The sequence below is a fragment of the Amyelois transitella genome, chromosome 22 (assembly GCF_032362555.1).
Source record: "Amyelois transitella isolate CPQ chromosome 22, ilAmyTran1.1, whole genome shotgun sequence".
Classification (NCBI taxonomy): Eukaryota; Metazoa; Arthropoda; class Insecta; order Lepidoptera; family Pyralidae; genus Amyelois; species Amyelois transitella.
This window is the reverse complement of record NC_083525.1, coordinates 7,263,969-7,286,231: the sequence shown is the minus strand read 5'-3', so window position 1 is coordinate 7,286,231 and position 22,263 is coordinate 7,263,969. Positions and strand designations below refer to the sequence as shown.

The window sequence follows — 22,263 nt, the reverse complement described above, 5'->3', positions numbered from 1 at the left end:
ATAACATCACATTATTTTTATTTAACCAATAGTTTACCAAACAATATTGTGTATCAACTGGTAGTGCCAATATGTATATTATTAAAAAAATATATACCTATGTGCGAGACTTGAAATATGTATTAATGTTTTCTATGTTAATATAGATATTTAGACTAATGGGACCGAGACATTCACAAATGTATACCAGGAACATGATTCAGAAATAAATGAGTGATTACAACAAATGCATTTTATATATTTCCATTTTGATTAACTTATAGAACTGTTATTCGTTTGAAATATATACAGTCGTGTATTTAAATAGTGTGTAAGTCGAGGCAGCTTCATTATTTATTTTTTGAATTAAATATTTAAGGTTTCTCATTTATTCTTCGATAGTTTTAGTATATAATGTGTATAAATGTTATCAAAATTTTCTAAAATAAACGTTTTTCGTAATTTTACGATCTGTACTCTGAAAATTAGCTCTCTTTTGTAAACATGAATATTATTAACACTGTGTTGGGTTTGTGAAATAAAAATAACGAATTCAATTGCGAAAGTAATGACTTTTATTTGAAAGTAAAACATCTCATACATACTTTCCACGAGAATTATTATTCTAATATTAAATCTAGTTAAGTCTACTAAATGTAGTGTTAACGTACTTGCATATAAATCGATTTATATCCCATGTCACGGTGGGTCCATTGTCTTTTGTAACAAACACACTTAACTATACACAGTCGTCTTCGGAATCATGGTCATAGGAGCGCTGTCCGCGCGGATAATTACTGGGCTATAATATCGTGAGGCTTATTCTGCGGTCGTGGATGGTGTCCATGTGTCTCGTTTTGACGGCCCTTTGCGCGTCGAAGGGCGTCCGGAAGGCTACCCGGGCGTCGCCGGTGGGCTGCCCGCGCTCGTTGTAGCGCCGAATCACGTCGTCCTGCGTCAAGTCGAACTCGCTGAAGAAGTTCATGATGTCGTCGATACTTGCACGGAACGGTACGTTCTCCATAGAAACCACGCAGCCCGGCGCGCCGAAGTCTTCGAGCGCGGGGTCCTGGTCGTCGTCGCGGACGTCGCGGCCGTTTTCGTAGCCGCCGCGACCGCGACCGCCAAAGCCACGAGACCCCCGCCCCCCTCTGTCGAAACCTCCCCGACCGCCTCTGTCGAATCCGCCCCGACCTCTGTAATTACCGCGCGAATTATCGAAGCCGCCTCTGTACCCGCCTCTATCGAAACCTCTGTTCGAGTCGAAGCCTCTATTGGAATCGAATCCTCCTCGACCTCTGTAAGGACCCCTGCCCATGAATCCTCCACGGGGTGGGCCACCTTGCGGCCCGTCGAAGTACTGCGGCATAGGCGGGCCGCTGCCGAGGAGCCCCGCACCTGGCCCCGGCATTTCCGGTTGCTTCGGTCCTTCTAAAGCTTCTTCGACAACAGTCCTCGTCACTAGATCCACTGTGACGCGACAACCTTCTAAATTCGAACCGTGTTTTGTGGCGGCCATTCTGGCTTCCTGGACGGATCGGAACTCACAGAAACAGTCCCCGGACGGCAAGCCGTTGCCGTCCAACATGAGATGTATTCTAGACGGCACGGCGCCCGTATCGGACAAGAAATTAACTATGGTCCGGTCTGTAGCCGCTCGCGGGAGACCCTTCATGAGGACGCAATCCAATGGCTCGTCATCTGCGTCTACTTGTGCTGCGGAGTTGGACATGGTCTGCATTGATTTCCCCTGGTCGGGGAAGCCGGGACGCGCGGCCCAGTTAGCGGCGGCCATGCGAGGGTCCATCGCGGCAGCTGGGAAACCACTGAATTGAGGAGCCGCAAATGCAGCAGCGAAGTTCTGTGGCGGGACGAAAGGCGCCCCGAAAAATTGTGGCGCACCTGTTTGTGGCCCGACTTGTAGTTGCGGATTAACTTTGGGACTCTTATCTTCGACTTGCCGCCTCTGACGCGGATCTCGCGGCACCACGGGCTCTGCGGGCTGCTCCATGATTTCTGCCGGCTGTGGTTGCTCTGCCTCTCTCTCTCTCTTATCACCAGTTTTTACTTTATTGAATTCGTCTACTGTCAGGGGTGTGATAACGGGTTGACGTCTGCCAAAGAGGTAATTATCTCTCTTTTCGAACGCCGATTTTGCGTCCTCTGCTTTTGCGAATTGTACGAACGCTACTTTGGTCCTTGTCGCTCGGCAGTCATTCAACGTAATGGACAATAGGGAAAACTCGCTAAAAGCTTTGATAATATCGTGTTCCTTGACAAAGTTTGGAAGGTCTGCCAGCTTGAGTACACTCGGCGGGGTCCTCCCGTCGTTGTCAGTGACAAGAACGATTGGAAGATCATTACCACCGTTTTCCTCTCGATATGGGAGGAATGAATCTATTGCCGCATCGTACACGTCGTCGGGTATCGACTCTATAGTAACTTGAACATCTTTCAATTCGTTATTTCTGCGCTGCAACGCCAGCTGCTTCGATCTAGGATCGCAAAATTTAACATAAATGTTGCCTGTTCTTCTTCCCATGTTATCATTAATCATTTTAATGCCGTGCTGGTCTATCAAGAACGGGAAGAATCGACGGACATCGCCATAGCCAGTGTGGTTAGGTGCATTTCTTATAGCGACACATACGTCTCGTGCGTTGTTACCATTAGAATCACTGTTATCGAAGCGCGAGCGGCCTTCGCGACGGAAACTATTTGTTGCCCCACTTCTGCCTCCCCTTTGGAACCTATTACCATTCCCCACGGGAGCCTCTCCTTGAAACGCGTTAGGGTTACGCTTTTTGCCCAGCTCTTGGAGCTTGCTGAACGCATCAGCCATGTCGGGGTCGCTGTACACGTTTTGCTGCCCGTCCTGCAGCACCGCCTGGCCATTTAGCATCACCGCAGTAATCAACGGCGACTGTCGTCCGGGCGTGGCGTTTAACAAAGTGCTCTCATGGTTCTCGTTGGTATTTTCGCTCGAGTCCCTTTGGTTTCTGTCGCGTCTGTCGCGCGACCGCCGCGACGGCGAGCGGTCCCTGGAGCGGCTCCGTTCTTTCCTGTCTCTCTTGCGATCTCTGCGCTCCCTGCTGCGACTGCGTTCTCGCCGCCTCCGCTCCCTGGACCTCGATCTGTCCCTGCGGTCTCGCTTCCTGTCCTTCCTGTCTCTGGACCTGGACCGCGACCTGGACCTCCGCTTGTCCTTTTCCTTGCTGCGTTTCCTCTCGCTTTCGCTGGTTTCGTCTTGGGGTGACGCGTTTGCTGAAGGACTGATCAAAGGAGCAGGGGGTTCTATGACGGCAGGTTGGGGTATCTCTTGAGGGTTGCCGATGCCTGGTATTCCGAAGCCGAGGGGGCTTTTGCCTAGTGCGGCTGAGAAGGGTGTTATTTGTGCGACGACGGGGGCGACAGGCTGCACGGGCGCGGGGGCGGGGGCGGGGGCGGGCGCGGCGGCGGCGAGGCTGAGGATGGGGACGCTCTGGCGGGCCGTCTCGATGACCTTGTGCATCTCCGAGCGAGAGCTGAGAAGGAGCTTCACTTGGATCTCCTTTATCTTGCCGCCGTCCAGCATCATGGCTTGGCGCGCGTCCTCGTCCGTACTGTAACAAGAGAGAAATTCGTTTAGATGCCGCGTCCAAATACATTATAAGAGATTCTAAAACCTATGCGAATGTTTGTTACTCCCACCTTTTGTCTTTACTACATAGTATTAAACATAGTCGCTTCACACTGTTTAACGTATACTATACCTATAGGACATTCATAATTATGCGAAAGTTTGTATGTTTGTTATTCATTCATTCAGTTCATCTAATTACTTCACACATCACTATCACTACCATAGTATAAAACAATCGGACATCGGGAATAACTAGGTCAACGTGTTTTGTTGCGGATTCCTGTAATACCTAGCTACAGTGATTTCAGAATAAGATTTATACCTATTGGCAAGCCTTCCGAAGCCGGAGCGAATCGCTAGTAGGCCTTTGTTTCATAATGCTCGAACGTCTATTAAATATACCTACTACGATGGGAAAGTCTAAGAGTATGAAATAATTAGGTAGGTATACAGAGTCCATTCTGACCTCCGTGACCTTGTGTACAGGGAAACGAACCCAGCTTCTAATTCTCAATTTGCTCATTCCTTAGATCGCCTCTTACGACATCCACGAGATAAAGATCGAATGGCGCAGTTCCAATGTGTCGATTCGAAACACGTAAATTGTTTTTGTATAATAGTTACGTAGTCGTGTCGATTCCATCAAAGCATTAAATGGCCATAATCATATCTTTTTTATGAATCGATATCAGTTGGTAGGTAGCATCCCTGGCATGTTATCAGTAGGCAGAGGCTACTTGTCGACTCTCTCCACGGCATACAATTTATCACATTCTGTATTTTTATATAAGTATTCTTATTGGTGTATTCTTTCACGGCCATGTAATGTACCTGTGGCGACATCTATACGCCAATAATCACAAAAATAAAATCATGCGACGCTATCAGACAAAAAATAGCGAAAGTCTAAATCGCGCAAGCAAAGTTTTCACGGATTGGAGTAATATAGGTATACAACCTCCGACACTACATCGTCGGAGTCGCGGTTCCCCAGGCATCACACCTAGCCTGACGGAAGATCTTTTTGAGTCCCGAAGTTTGATTAACAAATACGGCTTCCACGACAAGAGAAAATTCATGACGAATACATTAGAAAAAACTCTTTCTCCTCCTCCGGTTGATCATCAACTAGGTAATCAATAGGTAGTTGGTCATCAATATAATGAACCAACTTTTATTGGAGAATATTTTTTTTTCAGGCCACGTTCAGCTGTATGTCTTAAAGATGGAACATACATACATACATATGGTCACGCCCTTTTGGGGTAGACAGAGCCAACTGTCTTGAAAAGACTGAATGGCCACGTTAAGCTATTTGGCTTAATGATAGAATTGAGATTCACATAGTTTGCTAACCCATCGCCTAAAAAAGAATCCCAAGTTTGTAAGCCTATCCCTTAGTCGCCTTTTACGACATCCATGGGAAAGAGATGAAGTGGTCCTATTATTTTTTGTATTGATGCCGGGAACCACACGGCAAAAAAGATGGAATTGAGATTCAAATAGTGACAGGATGCTAGTCTGTCGTCTAAAAGAAGAATGCCAAGTATATTATAGCCTATTCCTTATTCGCCTTTTACGACATCGATGGGAAAGAGATGGAGAGGAATACAATCATAGGTTATCAGTCATTTTGAGACTGTTGGCTCTGTCCGCCCCGCAAAGGATATGGACGTGACTATATGTATGTATAATTAGTTAGCTTAGTCATGAGAGAACGCGACAAGTTTTAATATGTCTTTGCTTACCCCCCAGGACACAGGTGATGTGTTAGTTTGCTATCATTTTTTTAATAACATTAAAAAAGGAGCAATTCGACCATACCACCAACATTTTTTATTTAGTACTTGTTATCCTGGTATCTAGGTCTAGGCTAGGCTCTCTCTGTTGTTCTCGGAAATATAGCCAGTGTTACTTCATACGCGGGCAACACTTGGTGGGCCGCATAGCTTTTAGTCACGGACAAGTTTAGCGAAAAATTTAATATTTATATATAAAAGAAAATCTTTGATAATTCGTTTCCAGTTGATAACGACTACCGGCAAGACTTGCATATAAAAAGTTATGTTTTTTCCGTATTTACGGTTTTCAGGTTGTCCAAAGTATACGTACTTTCTTTTTCAAAATTGTAAAAGGAACAGACATTCCACCTGAATTTTCATTTACCTGATATTATTAATAATGTGAAAGTTTGTCTTCACGGTTAAACCGCTAGACCGATGTTGATAATTTTCCCATTATTTATCCACCAACATACTAATAATATATATATGAGAAAGTTAGTTCGTTTTGTAACCTACCTTTTCACAGTAAAGCCTTTAATCTGATCTACATGAAATGTTGCATACTTATAGTGTGAAGTACGAAGGTCACAAGCTTCGAACATATACCTACATACTTCTGAAGGGTAGGTTCTTTTGCAGCCGGGCGATGCCGAAGCCAATTTCTTTTTAAAATTACAGAAAAAACGAGATATAAAATTTGAACGCGGTCAGAGCTTCAGGCAAAATTTTGCACTAGTACTAATATTATAGATCCGAAAGTTTGAGTGAATGTCTATGTGTTTGTTACTCTGTCACGCAAAAACTATTGAACTTGTTTTCACGAAACTTTGCAATACTTAGGTAATAATAGCATAGCTTAGGATAATAAGTTAAAATTTAATTAATTACAAGATTTAAGGCGAACGAAGTCGCGGGCATCAGCTTGTTTAAAAAAAAAAATCCAACTTTTACTACCGTCATTACGGGGATATCTGTCCCCCGTTCGCGTGATGTATATACTTACATCATTTTGTAGCAATCGGGCATCGGCCCATAATCGCAATTCGCTGAATTTCTAATAACTCCATACAATCGGTAGCGCCAACCTTCAAATAGGCACCAGACCAATCGCGAATACGAAAAGAGGGTTGTCAAATTATACATCTTAACGGGAGCGAAGTTTAGGATTCGTTAAAGGAAGATCTTCTGCCGGCTTCAACTAAGTATGTTGTGTTAATTATAAGCAGGTATGCTTCTGCGCCAAATGCGTCAGTAGCGAAGCGGAGCAGTTTGAATGCGGGTCCCGCATTTAAACTGCTCCGCTTCGCTACTAAACCGACCGACTAAACTGACCGACGATTAAACCCATGTGAAGCACGCTTGCGGGCCCGCGGTGTTGCATAACATAAATTAAGATGTCATGTTGAAATAGATAAGTAAGAGGTACAATTGTACAGCGGCCGTATACTTGACTCCTATTGGAGTTACATATGTACATTGCTCACCGATGCTCTTACGGTGACAAAAATCATCGTTCACATTCAGACAACTGGATACATTTCATGACTGCATAAGTTAAGTTCCCGTGGTTGCGGAGGTCAGACGGTCCGTCCGGTCCACATCGTGTCGTGTAAAAACCTGACGTAACTACCTTTCCAGGACCTTAATTAAATGCGCAGTTCAGGCTCACTCCAGAGTTTCAGAGAGGGACTTTCATTATTGTATGTTAAAGCCTTACACGCCGCCAAAAGCAGATCAACCGTTTTAAAAAGTGCCAGCACGTTTGTTGCTTCTCCAGCACTTCTGCTGTCAAGCGTCTGGTGCGCAGAAGGTTAATCGGCACAAAAAGAAAAGTAATAATCTTTACGCGTTCCCTTTTATATTTGGTAAAATAGATGGACTACCTACTTACATAGCTCTTCAAGAGTATAAGTTATTATTTTTTCTGAAATTCCCTAGTAGGTATGAATATTGCAAGATGAAGAAAAAATGGGTCCAACAGTAGGTGTAGGCAGGACAGAAACCATCGTTCTTCATCCTTCTAGATTAAAAATCACATTGATTTAAAACCACTCGTACCACCAGATCAGTGTTACCTACGCGCATATTTATGTACCTATGTGTGTTAAATTAATATCGCTTGTTATGTTTGGTAAAGTCAAGGATTTTTCCAGTATAACCTAAAAGAAGATGCCCGCCCTAATACCCTTGATTCGCTTTTATAACCTGTCATAGATTTTTTGTATGGCTACCAGACCAGCTTGGTAGAATTCATCCATCCACTTGAGATAGGGTATGAATTTGGTAAAACTGTGTTTTCTGTTTGTTAAGTGCAATCTGTATTGTCTCCCGTGGGAAAAACCATTTGTAGTTTTAAATGATTTTTTGTTAATTAATAATTTAAATCACTCAGATTTAAATTCTTTTAATTCTCGTTCTAAATCATTTCTCATACCATACCATATTTATTGATGTAAACGCTTGTTGTGTCTTTCTTTTAATTTTCTACTAACGAGTTTGCTGAAAGAAATTTAATTTACCTTTTTTGGAGTCCACCCTTCTAGGTTCAAATTGTTAATTAAATAAGGAATATTTTTTAATGATTTCTGATAACTATAACGGCTAGAATCGTGGGCAATCTGGGTAAAGAGAGATATTCATATAACACGGATAAAATGTTTAATACTATTTCTCTTAATAATTATAAAGAAATTAAAATCGTCCAAGTGTGAGTTGGGTCATTAAAGTTCCATTGGTCGATATTTTCCCGGTTTTCAACAGGAAGCAAAGTAAAAAATACATTTTCAATTTTTAAAGACATTTTTTGAAGGTCGCTCGACGTGAAGATAATACTGCTTTAAGTACCTTCCTTTTCTACAACTATTTTGGCGTATTTAGATGCATCTTTTTTAGGACCTATGAGTAAGTAAAGAACGTTTAAATTACCGTTATCTAGTAAGCTACAAACCACATTACGCTGACTGAGACGTTTTTTAGCTTAATTATTTCCATGCGTATTCCTATGTTATATAATGTATATGGACTTCAGTAGCGCTTTTGAGAAAGTTATACACCTTGCTGGTCTCACAACTGGATGCATACAGTAAAGATGGCGCACTATTACATTAGATCGAATCTTAATTAAGTAATAAACCAAAGCACGTAGCGGTCAACGGTTTCAGTTTTCAGCAAAATCATGCTACCAAAGGAGTTCCTCAAGGTTGTCATTTGGGTCCTACGCTATTCCTCATAGCCATTAATGATATTAAAACATCCATAACCATACTGAACTCTCCCTATTCGCTGATGATTTGATTAGATATTAAAAAGTGCCATGACACCTAACTGACAAAAAATACATGATTTATCCTTTGAAATAATAAAAGACGGTGTTAGTTAAATGAAGCGCTTAAAGTTGAGTTTTGTGGTTTGTCGGCAGTAAAGAAACCTGCAGGCTTGTTGAGATTTATAAAGAGGATGACAAAGGGCCGTCGTTCAGTTGCAGTTTGTATATATGTTAACGGAAATGTATGTAATCCGTCATTGTATACAATTCCTAGGAAATGTATATAATTCCTAAAATAGCCCGGAAATGTGTAAATAAATTATATCAGTCACATTTCGTAGGAACTCCTAAATAGCAATCGGAAATGTAAAACCCGTGGTGGTACGCGGGGATAGCGGGGCGAGGGGCATCATTTAGAATGTTAACAAACGCTAAAAACACCGCTTACCTATATCGAAGATGAACGTTACAAAGAGTTAATAGAAGAAGTTTTCACGGCAAAAACAACAGCTAGAAATAGGGCAGCATAAAAAAGGGCATCGTTGTTAAGCCTATCATATCGTCAGAATTTAACTCTAAGCAATTATTATTTCTTTAAAAAAAAAACTAACCTAACCTAAAAATATTATTCTCATTTAAACAAGGTGTTTCATTACAGAAAGCCTTCTTTTTATACATTTCCTAATACGATATAGAAATTATATACAATTCCTAGGAAATGTATACATCTCCCAGGATATGTATGTATTAAATAATTTTTAAAACAATATTTTATACATTTCCGTTAACATATAGGTATATTTAAACTATAAAATTGCACGTTCAATCGCTTAACGGCTCCCGCATCTCTGGTACGGAATTCTGGAAGGTTTCTTATACGCAACGCTGTTTTCTACCTTTGGAAAGCCGTAATGCGGAAGGGTAGCTATTCAACTATAAAATGGCGTGTTTAGGGTATTATAGGTTGTCTGAATTTAGGTTCTGAGTACTGGAAGGGTTTTATACCCGCGTCGTTGCGGAGCGGTGCAGATCAGTATTAGCGCGTCCACGTTTTAAATCTCATGTTTCTAGGAAGATCTACTCCCAAAATGCGCGGGCACACATAAAAACAGCTGCTACTGTCTTTGTTCGATGCGCTGAAGGTTTATATTTGTTGGTAAAGACTGAACTTACAGACCCTTGAATATCATACATTCAGTCAGAAAAGTATCGGGAATGGATTATTTATTTATGGTTCCAAATTCAAATTTTTGTTTTTTTTGTTGTTGTTAGATTGGCACAACTGTTTTCCATTTTGGCGCGGAGTTTGAGTTGCATCTGTTGTTTACATTAAATACAGTGCTATTTTTAGTTATATCATATCTAGTGTGTATTGCTAATTTCATAATGGATAAAAACATCGAACAAAGAGTTTGTCTTAAATTTTGCATTGCCAATGGAATATCGTGTTCGGAGTCACTGAAATGTTACAGAAGGCTTACGGTGAATCGACTTTATCAAAAACTCGTGCTTATGAGTGGTACAAAGCGTTCAAAAGCGGTCGAGATGTGATGGAAGATTTGCCTCGCTCTGGTAGGCCATCAACGTCTGCAACTGAAGTTAACATCGCAAAAGTGAAGGAAATAGTGACTGAAAATCCTCATTCAACTTTGAGAGAGATAGCCACCGAACTTTCTGTATCTCACGAGTCGATCCGTACCATTTTAACTAATAATTTGGGTATGAAACATGTTGCCGCTCGGCTAGTCCCAAAAGACCTGAATTTTTTTCAAAAACTCAATCGCATGAGAGTCGCTGAGGACATGCTAGAACGAGTCAATTCCGACCCAACATTCATGAAACGCATTGTTACTGGTGACGAGACGTGGGTTTACGAGTTTGACATGCAAACTAGTCAACAAGCTTCGGAGTGGCGCCTTCCAACTGAACCGAAACCGAAAAAACCACGCCAAAGTCGTTCAAAAGTCAAAGTCATGTTGACTGTTTTCTTTGACTATCGCGGTGTTGTGCACTCGGAATTCTTGCCGGAAGGTCAAGCGGTAAATAAGGAATATTATTTGAGTGTTATGCGGCGTTTAAGAGAGCAAATCCGACGAAAAAGGCCAGATTTGTGGAAAGAAAATTCTTGGATTTTGCACCATGATAATGCACCTTCGCACAAGGCCATCATTGTGAACGAATTTTTAACCAAACACTCAACAAATACCATCGAGCAACCACCATATTCACCAGATATGGCTCCAGCCGACTTTTTTCTTTTTCCTAAACTCAAATTACCACTTCGTGGCACCCGTTTTCAATCGGTAGAAGACATAAAAGAGAATTCGCGGCGAGAACTGACCTCAATTCCGGAAACAGCGTTTAAAAAATGTTTTGATGATTGGATTATTCGTTGGCGTAAGTGTATCGTTTCTAAAGGAGCATATTTTGAAGGTGATAAAATAAATTTGGATGAATAACAAACAGTTTGTGTATTATTGATCTTTTCCCGCTACTTTCTTGACAGAGTAGTATATCACCCTAGTCCCATAGAGTAGCGCCATAGTCGGAAAACTGAGATACATTTGTATGTTCAAAAGTGGATTCGTTAAGGACAGTATAGCGTAGTTGCGAGCATATATATATTCGAAGAATATAATAAAAAATCAAAATTCGATGTAGAAGTCAGTTCTCTAAATTCTATTGTTCCATTTGCTTTAGGAAACTGAAATGGGAATATATCCTGTTTCACGTCTCACAGGTGGCTCGCCCCAACGATGGTTATAGTGAAAGTATTTTTCAGGCATCTCTGAAGCTGTGGTTTACAACTATAAAGTCACGATTTAATGATTTGCGCTGAAAACAATAGGCTTTTCACAATCTCGTCTATGTCCGCGAACATTCAAAAGTAATAGGGGTATCTCTTGGATAGGCATTTAACATCTTCGTCTACATCGTCACTTACCATCAGGTGATATGAAAACAAGTGCCTAATCCAATATTAAATTAAAAAAAAAAGAAATTCGCTGTGGCGACTATCAATCTATGGCAAAAGACGTCATTATTCTCCTGGCGTTGGTCATGGTTAAGTCGTCACCTTTCTGGAGGTCTCTTCAGAGGCACGCGGTCCTTCGATGACCACGATGCAGGATTGAGTAAGGTCAGGTTTTTACACCAAGCTACTACCATCTTACTTACTAGGTTTCTTAGTCTAGCTCATGAGGCCCCGATAGACAGAAAAAATCCGCAACCTTTGCAGTGTATCCTTACCTTCTTCACAGTAAGAGCATATTTTAACAATTAAACAAAATGTCCCTACATAATAGATTATTATGTCACTGGCATCGGTAGTAGGATTTGAACCTAGAGTAACTATGTAGGTATATCTTACGCTTTCGGGTGCCGTTTGACCCGACGTTCGACGGTTAAAACTTTGAAAAAAGACATCGTTAATACGCAACCATTTTCAGTCCTAGCTACCTACTGAGAAATTCTGATAGTAACAGATGCGGGCCAAAAACGATATACAAATTATGCACCAGTTCGTAGAGATACCTACAAGTACAGTGTACCTACTACTGTCACATCATAGAAGTCATGAAGAGTCAAGAGTACGAACATGCCACGGTTCCTCGGGTTTCATGCCTGGCATTTGGATATCGGCAGTGGTCGCGCCTATTCCTAAGAGTAGGTACCTATCAAAGATTGTGCTGATGAAAATTTTCTCCACAAATGAAATGAAAGTACTTTGATATAATTTGTACGAGAGATCACATGTTCTGTTTTAGATTTTTTACTTCTGCGCAGCTTTACGGGCTCTCTGAAGAAAACATGATAGGACTGAACGGAACGATGAGAGATAGAATGATCAAAAAATTATGACGGCAAAAGAATAATAAGACTAATAAGACAAGACCTAGACCATTCAGGCTATTCACGGACCTTGAAACGGCGTGTCTTATTGTCTCCCTCTCTCTATCTCTGAGGTCAATTTGATCTCCTGTGGTACAAGTACCTAGTTCTAAAAAAAAACTTCTGGTCTACTTTCGTGTGAAGCAAATTGATGGGCTAAATAATCGACATACATGCACATCCAGAAATCAGATATACCATTACCATTTATCGTTACCCATAATGTCGTCTTCGTAGACAATGGGATACCACCAACCATGAGTAAGCCACTCAAAAGTAAGATATTTGTACATATTAGACTTATAGGAATCGAACTAGCAACAATGGAAAATTCGCGATCACCATACAAAACAAGTCATCACAATTTTTAAGTAAACTTCAATTTTAGTGGACTAAAACGCTCCTAAAGTTATTTAAATAATAATTTTTAGAAAGAACAAATAATTAAAATTTACCGTTACGATATGCGTAACGGAAATTCAGTATTTTCGAGGTCTAGATTTATTTTCATTATTGTGATTTGTATACATATTATAGTCACGTTTATATTCCTTGTGGGGTAGACAGGGCCAACAGTCTTGAAAAGCCTAAAAGGCCATGCACAGCTGTATAGCTTTATGATGGAATATGTAATATGGCTCATACATTAAAAAATGGGAGGGGCCCAATGTTGATCCTAGCGTAGCACCGACATGGAGACAGCCATATGTTGTAACTTGAAGTTAGTGCAATCAAATTCTCTACTCCACTGTTTTTTCTATAAATATTCTCTGTATAACGTTTCACATTTATACCAAAGAAGAATTGAGATCATTTGAGCATTTTGAGCTTTAAAACTAGTGATCAACACATTGGAACTTTAACTACAAGAAGATTAAATTCGTCTTAAATTTTTAATATAATCATTGGCGCGTTTCATTTAGTAAATCAGGCGGTTTAGAGCCTTTAGAAGTAATCGTCACCATTTATCCTGAGTTGCGACAAAGTCAGATCAGTGGCGATTCCTGGTGTTTATAATAGGGTGACTCCAGCTTTTGTTATATACGGTGTAGTGTTATGTGCGCAAAACCTGAAAAAAGTTTCTTCAAACGGTCAATCTGTACAACTTTCACTCTTTCATTAAGAACCCTACACTTTGAAATCGCAAAAAGTAATTACATACAATTTGACATGTTCATTTTATTAACTAATTACTAAGTTAAAATTCAATTAAATCAATAAAAAGGTAGAAAACGTAACAAACAAGTAACCGTGTGGCCCAAAAACTCCTTATTATGGAATCAGCCTATTGAAGTAAGTGATAAAACGTTCAGCTGTTCCTTAAAAATACTCCATATTTGCTTTCATCGCCCTTTGACCACAATGTAAATTGTTACAGAACTGGAAGTATAGGAATCGACGAAACATTCCTTTGAATTTGAAAACGGAGAGCAAAACATTTTGCACGTTATACAAAAAAAAGAGGCGTTGATGACTCAAGAGAGATACGCACTCTTAACTCCTTTTCAATTTTTTTTTTATCATTTTGTAGTGATGATACACCTACATCACTGTTGTCCAAGTCTCGATGAAATCAGAAACTATTTTCCAATATAGGAATTCTAGATAAGAATGTAACACGAGGAATGTCTACCCGATGGGATACTTACAATAAAGAGTAAACGAGAACAGATAAAGATGACGCAGCTACTTACGATGAAAGGTTTGGAGTGCCCAATAGTGGTGAATATCTACTACCTACTATGCTGCTATTGAAACAAAAGAATACTTTCACTTTAATGTAATTTACTTAGCTTTTCCTCCATTTATATGATATTGTGTTTAATTTACTCTCACTTCTCAGGACATCCTGGCAAAATCCCCCCAGGAAAACTCGGCCGAGAAAAATCCTTACGTGCTAGCAATAAGCTCCAATATGTTGCCGCGCCACGCAGCACCTTTTCAAATGATACCCTCTTATTCTCCTAAAACTTTTATCTGCTATTTAATTTTTTGCCATTTTAATGAAAAAGATAGCTAAGGGAATTTAATGGAAATGCTCATGAGAGCAAAAGCAAGAAAAAGTTAGCCAAGGAACGAAAATTTAAACGAATATAATTCTCTCATCTTTACGTGTATTTCAGCTGCTTCGGATCGCATTAGGTGTTATGTATGCATGATCATCATAATGTTTTATAATAGTGATGTAATGAGCGAAGAACTTCTATGCTACGCCCTCTGTATACCTACATCTCTACAAATTATAATCAGGATCTAGATAGGGCAAGTCACAGCAGCGAAGTACCTACTACGTCGTTTTGTATTTGACTTTAAAGCTGTATCTGCGTTTGGTTTTATCAACTTTAGGTTCCTATGTAGCTGTACTTACATATCCGAAATGATCTCATTTCATTTTGCTCACCCAGATACACGATGTATGAATAGCCAAGGATCTTTGAAAGTATACCATCATTTCAAATGTGCCATTAGACTATAATTTTTAATAAGAATTAACTGAACGAATTTAAGGGGGAAGCTTATTAAACTTGGGATGTCTCTCCTCTTGAAAAAAAAGCCTAACAAAGTTTTTTCAAGTAATGCCGCTTATTTACCAAAGGCTCTAGGCTAATGTTCCTAACTTACGATTTTTTACCGTTTCACTTTGGTCCAATTAAAATAGAAAAGTTATAAAATTACGGGCAATATTAGTCGTTGGGTACTTTACCAGAAATTTGAGAAATCAGGCTACTGCCAAGCGGTAATTTTTAACAATTTTTTTTTCAATAATGGCCTTATAACTTTATGTTAGTTTGTTGAACCGTTTTATAGTTTGACAGAACTATTTAATATCAAAAAAAATATGCCTTACTTAGAGTACATTTCACAGTGCAGACATACCTAAGAAAGTAAATAAGAAAGAGTCGACACAGCCGAAACCGATGTGGTTTTGGTACGAATGACACAACTTATAGTCTATAACCTAACAGTTGGACCACGAGGAAAACGCGAAACAAACTTACTTCAGTTGATTACTTCAATGAATTGTCCATAATATAAAGCAATGTGTGGTGTAGATTTAAAATTATTCGGCGATTGATTGAAAAGGTCAAGAGAAAAATATTCTGTGTCTGTTAATATCGTTCAGCTCTTGAATGTGTGTGCAATCCCCCCCAATCCCACCTATAGCTCCTACCTTATCCAAGCTTCCATTTTCTTTTTTAATTGCTTTATGATATTATAGCGCTGCAGTGGTACCACAAGATTCCAAAGTTCCGATAAAAATAAAAGCAGTTTCATTTACAATACTTACCTACGTTGCAAACAAAGAGTAAAAAAAGTTGAAGAGACGTGAAATTGGTCCTTATCTGAATACGTCGTCTCGCATAGGCAGTATTACATTTTACTTAAGTAAGGTTGTAAAGATTTCAATATTTCGACAACCTACATTATAAAAAACAGAACCAGAAACTAAGAAGATAAAAATAGAAGAATGTTCCCACAACAGAATAAAGACAAATAGAAAATTAGTTTAAGCGCGTTGGTGTCATTCCCTCGTTGACCTCAGGCCGGTACCGCATCCAAGTCATAAAAAAAACATTAAAAAACAGTTAAAACCGAGGGCGTAGCTCCATCTGGTGCTGAAATGAATTTTGGAGTTGGTCGAAAAACTGTAGTCTACAGCTCTCGCGTTCACATCTTTGGAGTCTCCATCGGAAGTCGGAAAGGTTGTAGTTAAAATAATTAAAGATTGTATTGATGGTACAAAAGTATAGACAAGGTTTGTAATAATCATATCATTGAAGCCATTTCTGTATCGATGTTCTCGAAAATATTCGTATATACTCGCTTTTGAAATTATACTTCTTGATAATAAAATGAGATGTTACGTAGTACTAGTAGAAGAATATTTCCGTAGCCAATATATGACCATAGACCAGTCTAGACTAGTCTCGGTCATTATTTTGTACTTGCAGGAACTATTGTTAATGTTGAACGACAATTAGAACCCGGCTATTGATCCACGAAAAACAAAAATTGGCTAAGTCAATAGTAAGATTATCTGAAAAATTCTTAGTCAACTATAAGAATCCGCAAAGAAGCAAGCAGCAGGTTATATGTACTAAAATGGTTTATAGGTCTAATACATTAAATATTGATCTATCGCGACAGGCTATTTTTATTATCCAAAGAGAGATTCGATGTTTTAAATTGAACAGTATAAGTAATAGAAATATACCGCTAATTAATTATTAATATATATAATTCCTATAGAAGAAAATTCTTCTCAGTGTACTAAATAAAGTTTGGAAGCTATCTTTTATATCAAGCTTTATTTAAGCTATATCTTGATTATCAATTCTGTTTAGGCAACTTTTGACTTTTTAACAACTTGTTTAACTTTTTAGCTTGGGTGTCGTACACTAGTTGTCGTTGCACGCAGTTCAGAAGCTTTCTGCCGTATATTTATCGTCTAGGTATAGTTTAGGATTAGGGAAACTTTAATTAAGACGCTATTGTATGGTGATCAGAATCTTTAAGTGGCCTAAAACCATACCATTGCAGAAAGGTAAGAAGTAAAAATGTGTACTCCTAAGGATACCTGCATAACTTCCGACTAATGATTATCGTTAATTTACCCATTTTGCCCACGATACAGACCAAGTACTGAGTGTTTCAGATGTGTGTCTGAGTTTTTAAGATGTTTCTGTTTATTTGTTATGGTTGGTTTAGAGAAATGAGGCTCATCATTAAAAGAACGAAGATATTAAATTTGAATCGATCTTAATAATACAATTGATGATTATAATTTTAAAAGATTTTAAGAGTAAATATTTATAAATCTGATAAATATTCAGCTTAAAAATAAATATCCCGATCCTATTATATTACTTACCATGAATGTTGATATCAATTTTGTTTTGGATATCCTTTGATGATCCCTGTTCAGAGTTAAATCCTAATGTTTTCTTATAAATTGTTTGCTTATAAAATATAAGCAGTCTCGTAAAGTTCCTTCATTGCTAAACGTGTTGAACTGTATCAATGTTCCAGACTACCTTTTGCAGATGCAGTGGTGCGAGATATAAAAACAACTTTCCAGTTTCGTGAAATTGTTTCGTACTTTATATTCATAAAACCAAAAACATACATTCGTCATGCACAACCAGTTCAATGTATCACAGATTTCTTTTATATTTTTTAAATATATGTCATTAAGATTAACACCACTTATTGTAAGACTATACAATTTTTCGAGATCATCAAGCCGAGATATTTTCAGTGAAATATATCCAAAGAAAATATAGCAGCTGTTGTTTTGTTGAAGTATAGGTACGTATAGCTACCTGAACGCAATGAAAGCATCTCCAAGTTCGCCTCCTACGATGTGGACCCCTCCTTCGGGGATGGAGAGGCCGCGAAAGTAATTCCTAATATCCAGGGCATTTGCGGACCAAGGGAGATTCTGCAGTCTTATGATGACACTCATGGCTGCCGAGGTTACCTGAAAACAAAAGTTATGGCCTGTCCATTCCAATTGTACTGTTTGACATACAAAATACCAAGTTAAAAACAATAGATGGGATGGCAACTATCATTTCGTGCCTGCCCCCGTGGCATGGAATGCGCGACGCCGTTTTTATCGCGCGAAAAACGCTGTTTTTTATAATGTGGAACATCAGTGATTCGCACGATAAAAGCGACGACGAAAAATTGCCATGCTCCGGGGGTTGGGAGTAGATAAAATGCCAACGACTTGTCAGTACAAGATGGTAGTCATCAATGTGTGGTGTGCCTGTGCATGCGAGCTCACCAAGGATTGAATGTCTATCAATAAGTGTAACGTTTTATTTAAATTTTTATCCACAACAGAATCGGTACGCCTCAAGGGTGTCAATTTGGTCCATACGTCAATATTGGAATGCGAAAAATTTAATAGGTGGATCCCGTGTTTTCCAAACACACCATGAGAAGTAGGCCCCATCTTTTTTTTTTCTATAAACTTAGACGTAAATTCTATACTCTATTGTTCCTATTGGCATTGGCACAGACTGCACCAAAATAGAAAAAATCCTATTACGTAATATGACCTCTTATTAATTCGGTTTATGGCTGTTTCCTTTCCTTTTTGCTTTGGGTAGTAGTTGCGGCTTGGTTAAAATGACTTTTGAATTCATGCCTGAGGTATACTCACAAACCCTGACAAGGCATATGAAAGAGCTTAGACGGGATATGCCTTATCAACGTTTGTGAATAGGCACACTGGTTCGAATCCTACTGCAGACATGGACAATTACACTTTTATTACATAAAGTAGTTTAAATTGAACACAATTCAATGTTTCTTCAGTTAGGGGAAAACATCTTAAGGTAACTTGATAAGAGGCGAACAAGTGTATATAATGTATTATGATTCAAGTTGCCATCAGAAGTATTGTGGCACTCTCTACAACAGGTCATGGAGTTCCCGCATTCGGTCCACGTAAGTAAACATTCCCACTTTTGGAACATGGTCCTTTTAAGAAGGATGTACAAAAGAAAATCACCAGGAGGATAACGATAAAAACAGAGTGGTAGAGAAGACAATTGAAAAAAAAAAAGGAAATTTTGTAAATGTAAGACTAAAAGGAGAAGCAGTACTCAATTTGTCGAGGTACCTAGTTCTAGTAGACTTAATTCACCTGGACAAATTATGAACTAATTCTGATGATTCTATTTCGCTTTCGAAATGTGTACTTCCTCTTCTTATTTGCCCTACAAATTAAGAACTCGTACACTTTGTTGTTCAATAGACTGTCCTAACCTGTCGATATTGTAAGACGCTGAATGTCAGCTTTTCATAGCATACTTAAGTGTAATAAGAACTTCCTTTTAGGTCTAACAACTAAAGTATAATATTTAATAATTTAACTAAGTGTTATTAAAGCCTAGAGTAGTAGATAAAAACAATGTAGACAAATTACAATTATTTCATAGTTAATTTACTGAAGATAAAAAATGTCAAGCAGTCCCAAGTTGTAATACACACAATTCTTCAAAGTCGTCACACTGCGGCGCGGTGGCAGTTATATATTGTAAATTGACATCCGGCGAAAATGCTGCAGTATAGTTTGTTCCGCCGCCTCTTTTACACATGCGCTTAGGAAGCACTAGCAGATATAATTAGACATAGTTATATTGACGTCTTACGTGATACCTTTACTTAAATCTATTCCATTCTTTGAGGATATTATTACTCTCACCGCATATACCATAAGGCTTTGAATGTAGAAAAATAAATCTATATGAAAATGTGTAACTTGAAGAAATAAATATACAATTTGAATTACTAAATAAAAAAAATTGTATGACCAATTGCTTTTAGGATATCACAATTTCAAAAAAGGTAAAAATAGTCTGGTCAAAAAACAAACAATTTGGTATTCTTTGAACTTAAGAGCTTTTCTGTCAGTCAACCAAACAGTTTAGAGATTTACAGGAGTGGTTAAAAAGAAGATTCTACTAATTTGTATTTGTGCAATTTTATGACACTTTATGTTGTGATTGCGAAGAACAAATAATTAACATTTGATTACATACAAACTAAATAATGAGATCTGATTTTTCTGCGCCCATCTCTTGAATAAGGTAATATTCCAAAAACTGTTGATACAAAAGTTGGCAAATGATCTAATGTTATTAAATAGCATATTTTAGAAGAAAGAATCATAATAAAGGCCTTAGGTACAGTTATACTAATATTATAAAGCTGAAGAGTTTGTTTGTTTAAACATACTAATCTCAGGAACTACTGGTTCAAATTGAAAAATTCTTTTTTGTGATAATAATTGTGATGACCATTTATCGAGGAAGGCTTTAGGCTACATCACATCACACTGCAACAATTAGCAGTGAAGAGATAATGGAAAATGTGAAAAACAAACAGGAATAATTATTCATCCTTGAGGGCTTCAATGATGCCCAAATAAGTATTCAGTAAGTAGCAAATAAATTGTTATACTGAAATTTGATAGTAGATACAGTAGAATCTCTATAACTCGAACCACGTTAAGTCAGAATTCTCAGTAAGTCGAAAAAAAATGCCATTCCCTTCCGCTGAACCCCTACATCTGATCTCCAATTATTTAGACTTAGTAACTAAAAAAAAAAATGTTATTTCCCTGCGAGGTGTTAATAGTACATATTTATACTCTTTAACTCAAATTTAAAAAAATAGACTGATTTAGTAGAATATAATGACATCTTACTTGGAATTTTCCAAACTCGAATTTTTTTGCATTTCCCTTGACATTCTAACTAGAGTCAACTACAGTTGAATCTCGATAAAAGGTTTGACTGTAGTTTTAATGATTATCATTGTTATCCCATAAGTGAATTCCTAGAATTTGTTTTCAGCTCATTTAAAATATTTTTCATGTCCAATTGATTTGTCATTTTTTATAAAAATACATTTCAACTCTGTACTTTCCCTAAATAATATTTCTATTTGTACCACATTCATGGAGATTATATTTATTAGTTTTGACTGTATATTTGCAAGTAAATAGATAGAGATTAGACAGACGGGGTATATTTCGGTCTCTTTCATGCCCTCCCATCACCCAATGTGCGTTCAGTTTGAGATCGGTTTCGGTTTTTGCTGTTTTCCTAAAAATACTTTTTGCGAGATGTAAACATGCCACTAACATGAGTGTATGAAAATTATATCCACTTTGATAATAAGATTATTTGGTGTAGAAATGAGGAAGGTTGATTTCGGAATAGGTAACCTGATAATTATTACAAGTACCTCTTCTTCCTCCTGGAGTTAAACACAGTTACATGATCATCTTTTTGGAGAAGCCAGGGGTATGCCATTTGATCATGAACCTGGATTGGATAATTCAGGTTTTTACATGAAGCAACTTTGGTCTGACCTATGTATGCAACCTTTGCAAGGGTACCCATATTAGACCATGGTAAAAGGTGCACAAGATGAAAGTGCATATCACTCGGTCATCATTGACGATCATAGAAAAGAGATGAAGCGGTTATTTATGTTATTTAAAGTGCTATTCAATAAAAGATGTTGAAAACTATGCATAAAATCTTGGTGGCTTGCCTACCTACTTTACAATGACGTTTACGCAATCGATTGTATTCTAGAACAAAGATTTACAACGTTTCAGCTTTCGGTTGAAGTGGAATACAAAATAAATAATTATACATGCACCAAACATGTCATAAAAACACTATTGTAACAGTATAATACAGTATCTGTTCAAGAAACGTTGACAAAATAACAAGTACCTACCTATCAACCATGACGTGGTTTGCCCGACCTTAGATATGTAAATGAATGAATGCTAGATTCTAGGTACCTATTTCAATTATAAACGATCCTTTCGCCAAATTACAGTCATTAACTTTGTAAATTTAAGATATAATAGAAAACTAAACAAGAAACGCAAAAATGAGTTAATAGTATTACCAACGCCATGGCACGGATTCACTTTTAGACTTACCTACGATGTTTATTCACTAAATCACCTGCTTATTATACTAAAGACATCATTTACACAAAAAAGTTCACTCGAAGTTTATTTCTGCTGCTACAAACGGTCATACAATTTAGTTAAATCAGCAATACATTACATTCACAACAATACCGAAGCAAATTTGAGACAAAATGGCGGACCCCCACACGTACACGTACCTACCTAGATTGTCTTGCTTGATACTTACTATGGCAGTATTGCCAACAAT

The 22,263-nt window shown here is 38.3% G+C and overlaps 1 protein-coding gene across 1 annotated transcript; it reads right to left on the bottom strand.

The window, feature by feature from the left end:
• Positions 1-546: 546 nt before the first annotated feature.
• LOC106129971 (uncharacterized) lies at positions 547-22,214 on the bottom strand. Its single transcript, XM_013328702.2, has 3 exons — positions 22,023-22,214; positions 17,866-18,023; positions 547-3,581 (listed from the first exon to the last, which is right to left on the bottom strand). Exons 2-3 carry the CDS (start codon positions 18,006-18,008, stop codon positions 782-784), a joined length of 2,943 nt encoding a protein of 980 aa, XP_013184156.2. The 5' UTR covers positions 18,009-18,023; positions 22,023-22,214; the 3' UTR covers positions 547-781.
• Between the last annotated feature and the right edge of the window lie 49 nt (positions 22,215-22,263).

Excerpts from the sequence above, each read along its gene's own strand:
- LOC106129971 (XM_013328702.2), bottom strand. The coding sequence starts at position 18,008 with ATGAGTGTCATCATAAGACTGCAGAATCTCCCTTGGTCCGCAAATGCC. Across the intron at positions 3,582-17,865 it reads GATGCTTTCATTGCGTTCAG|TACGGACGAGGACGCGCGCC; the intron begins GTAGCTATACGT and ends CTCTTGTTACAG.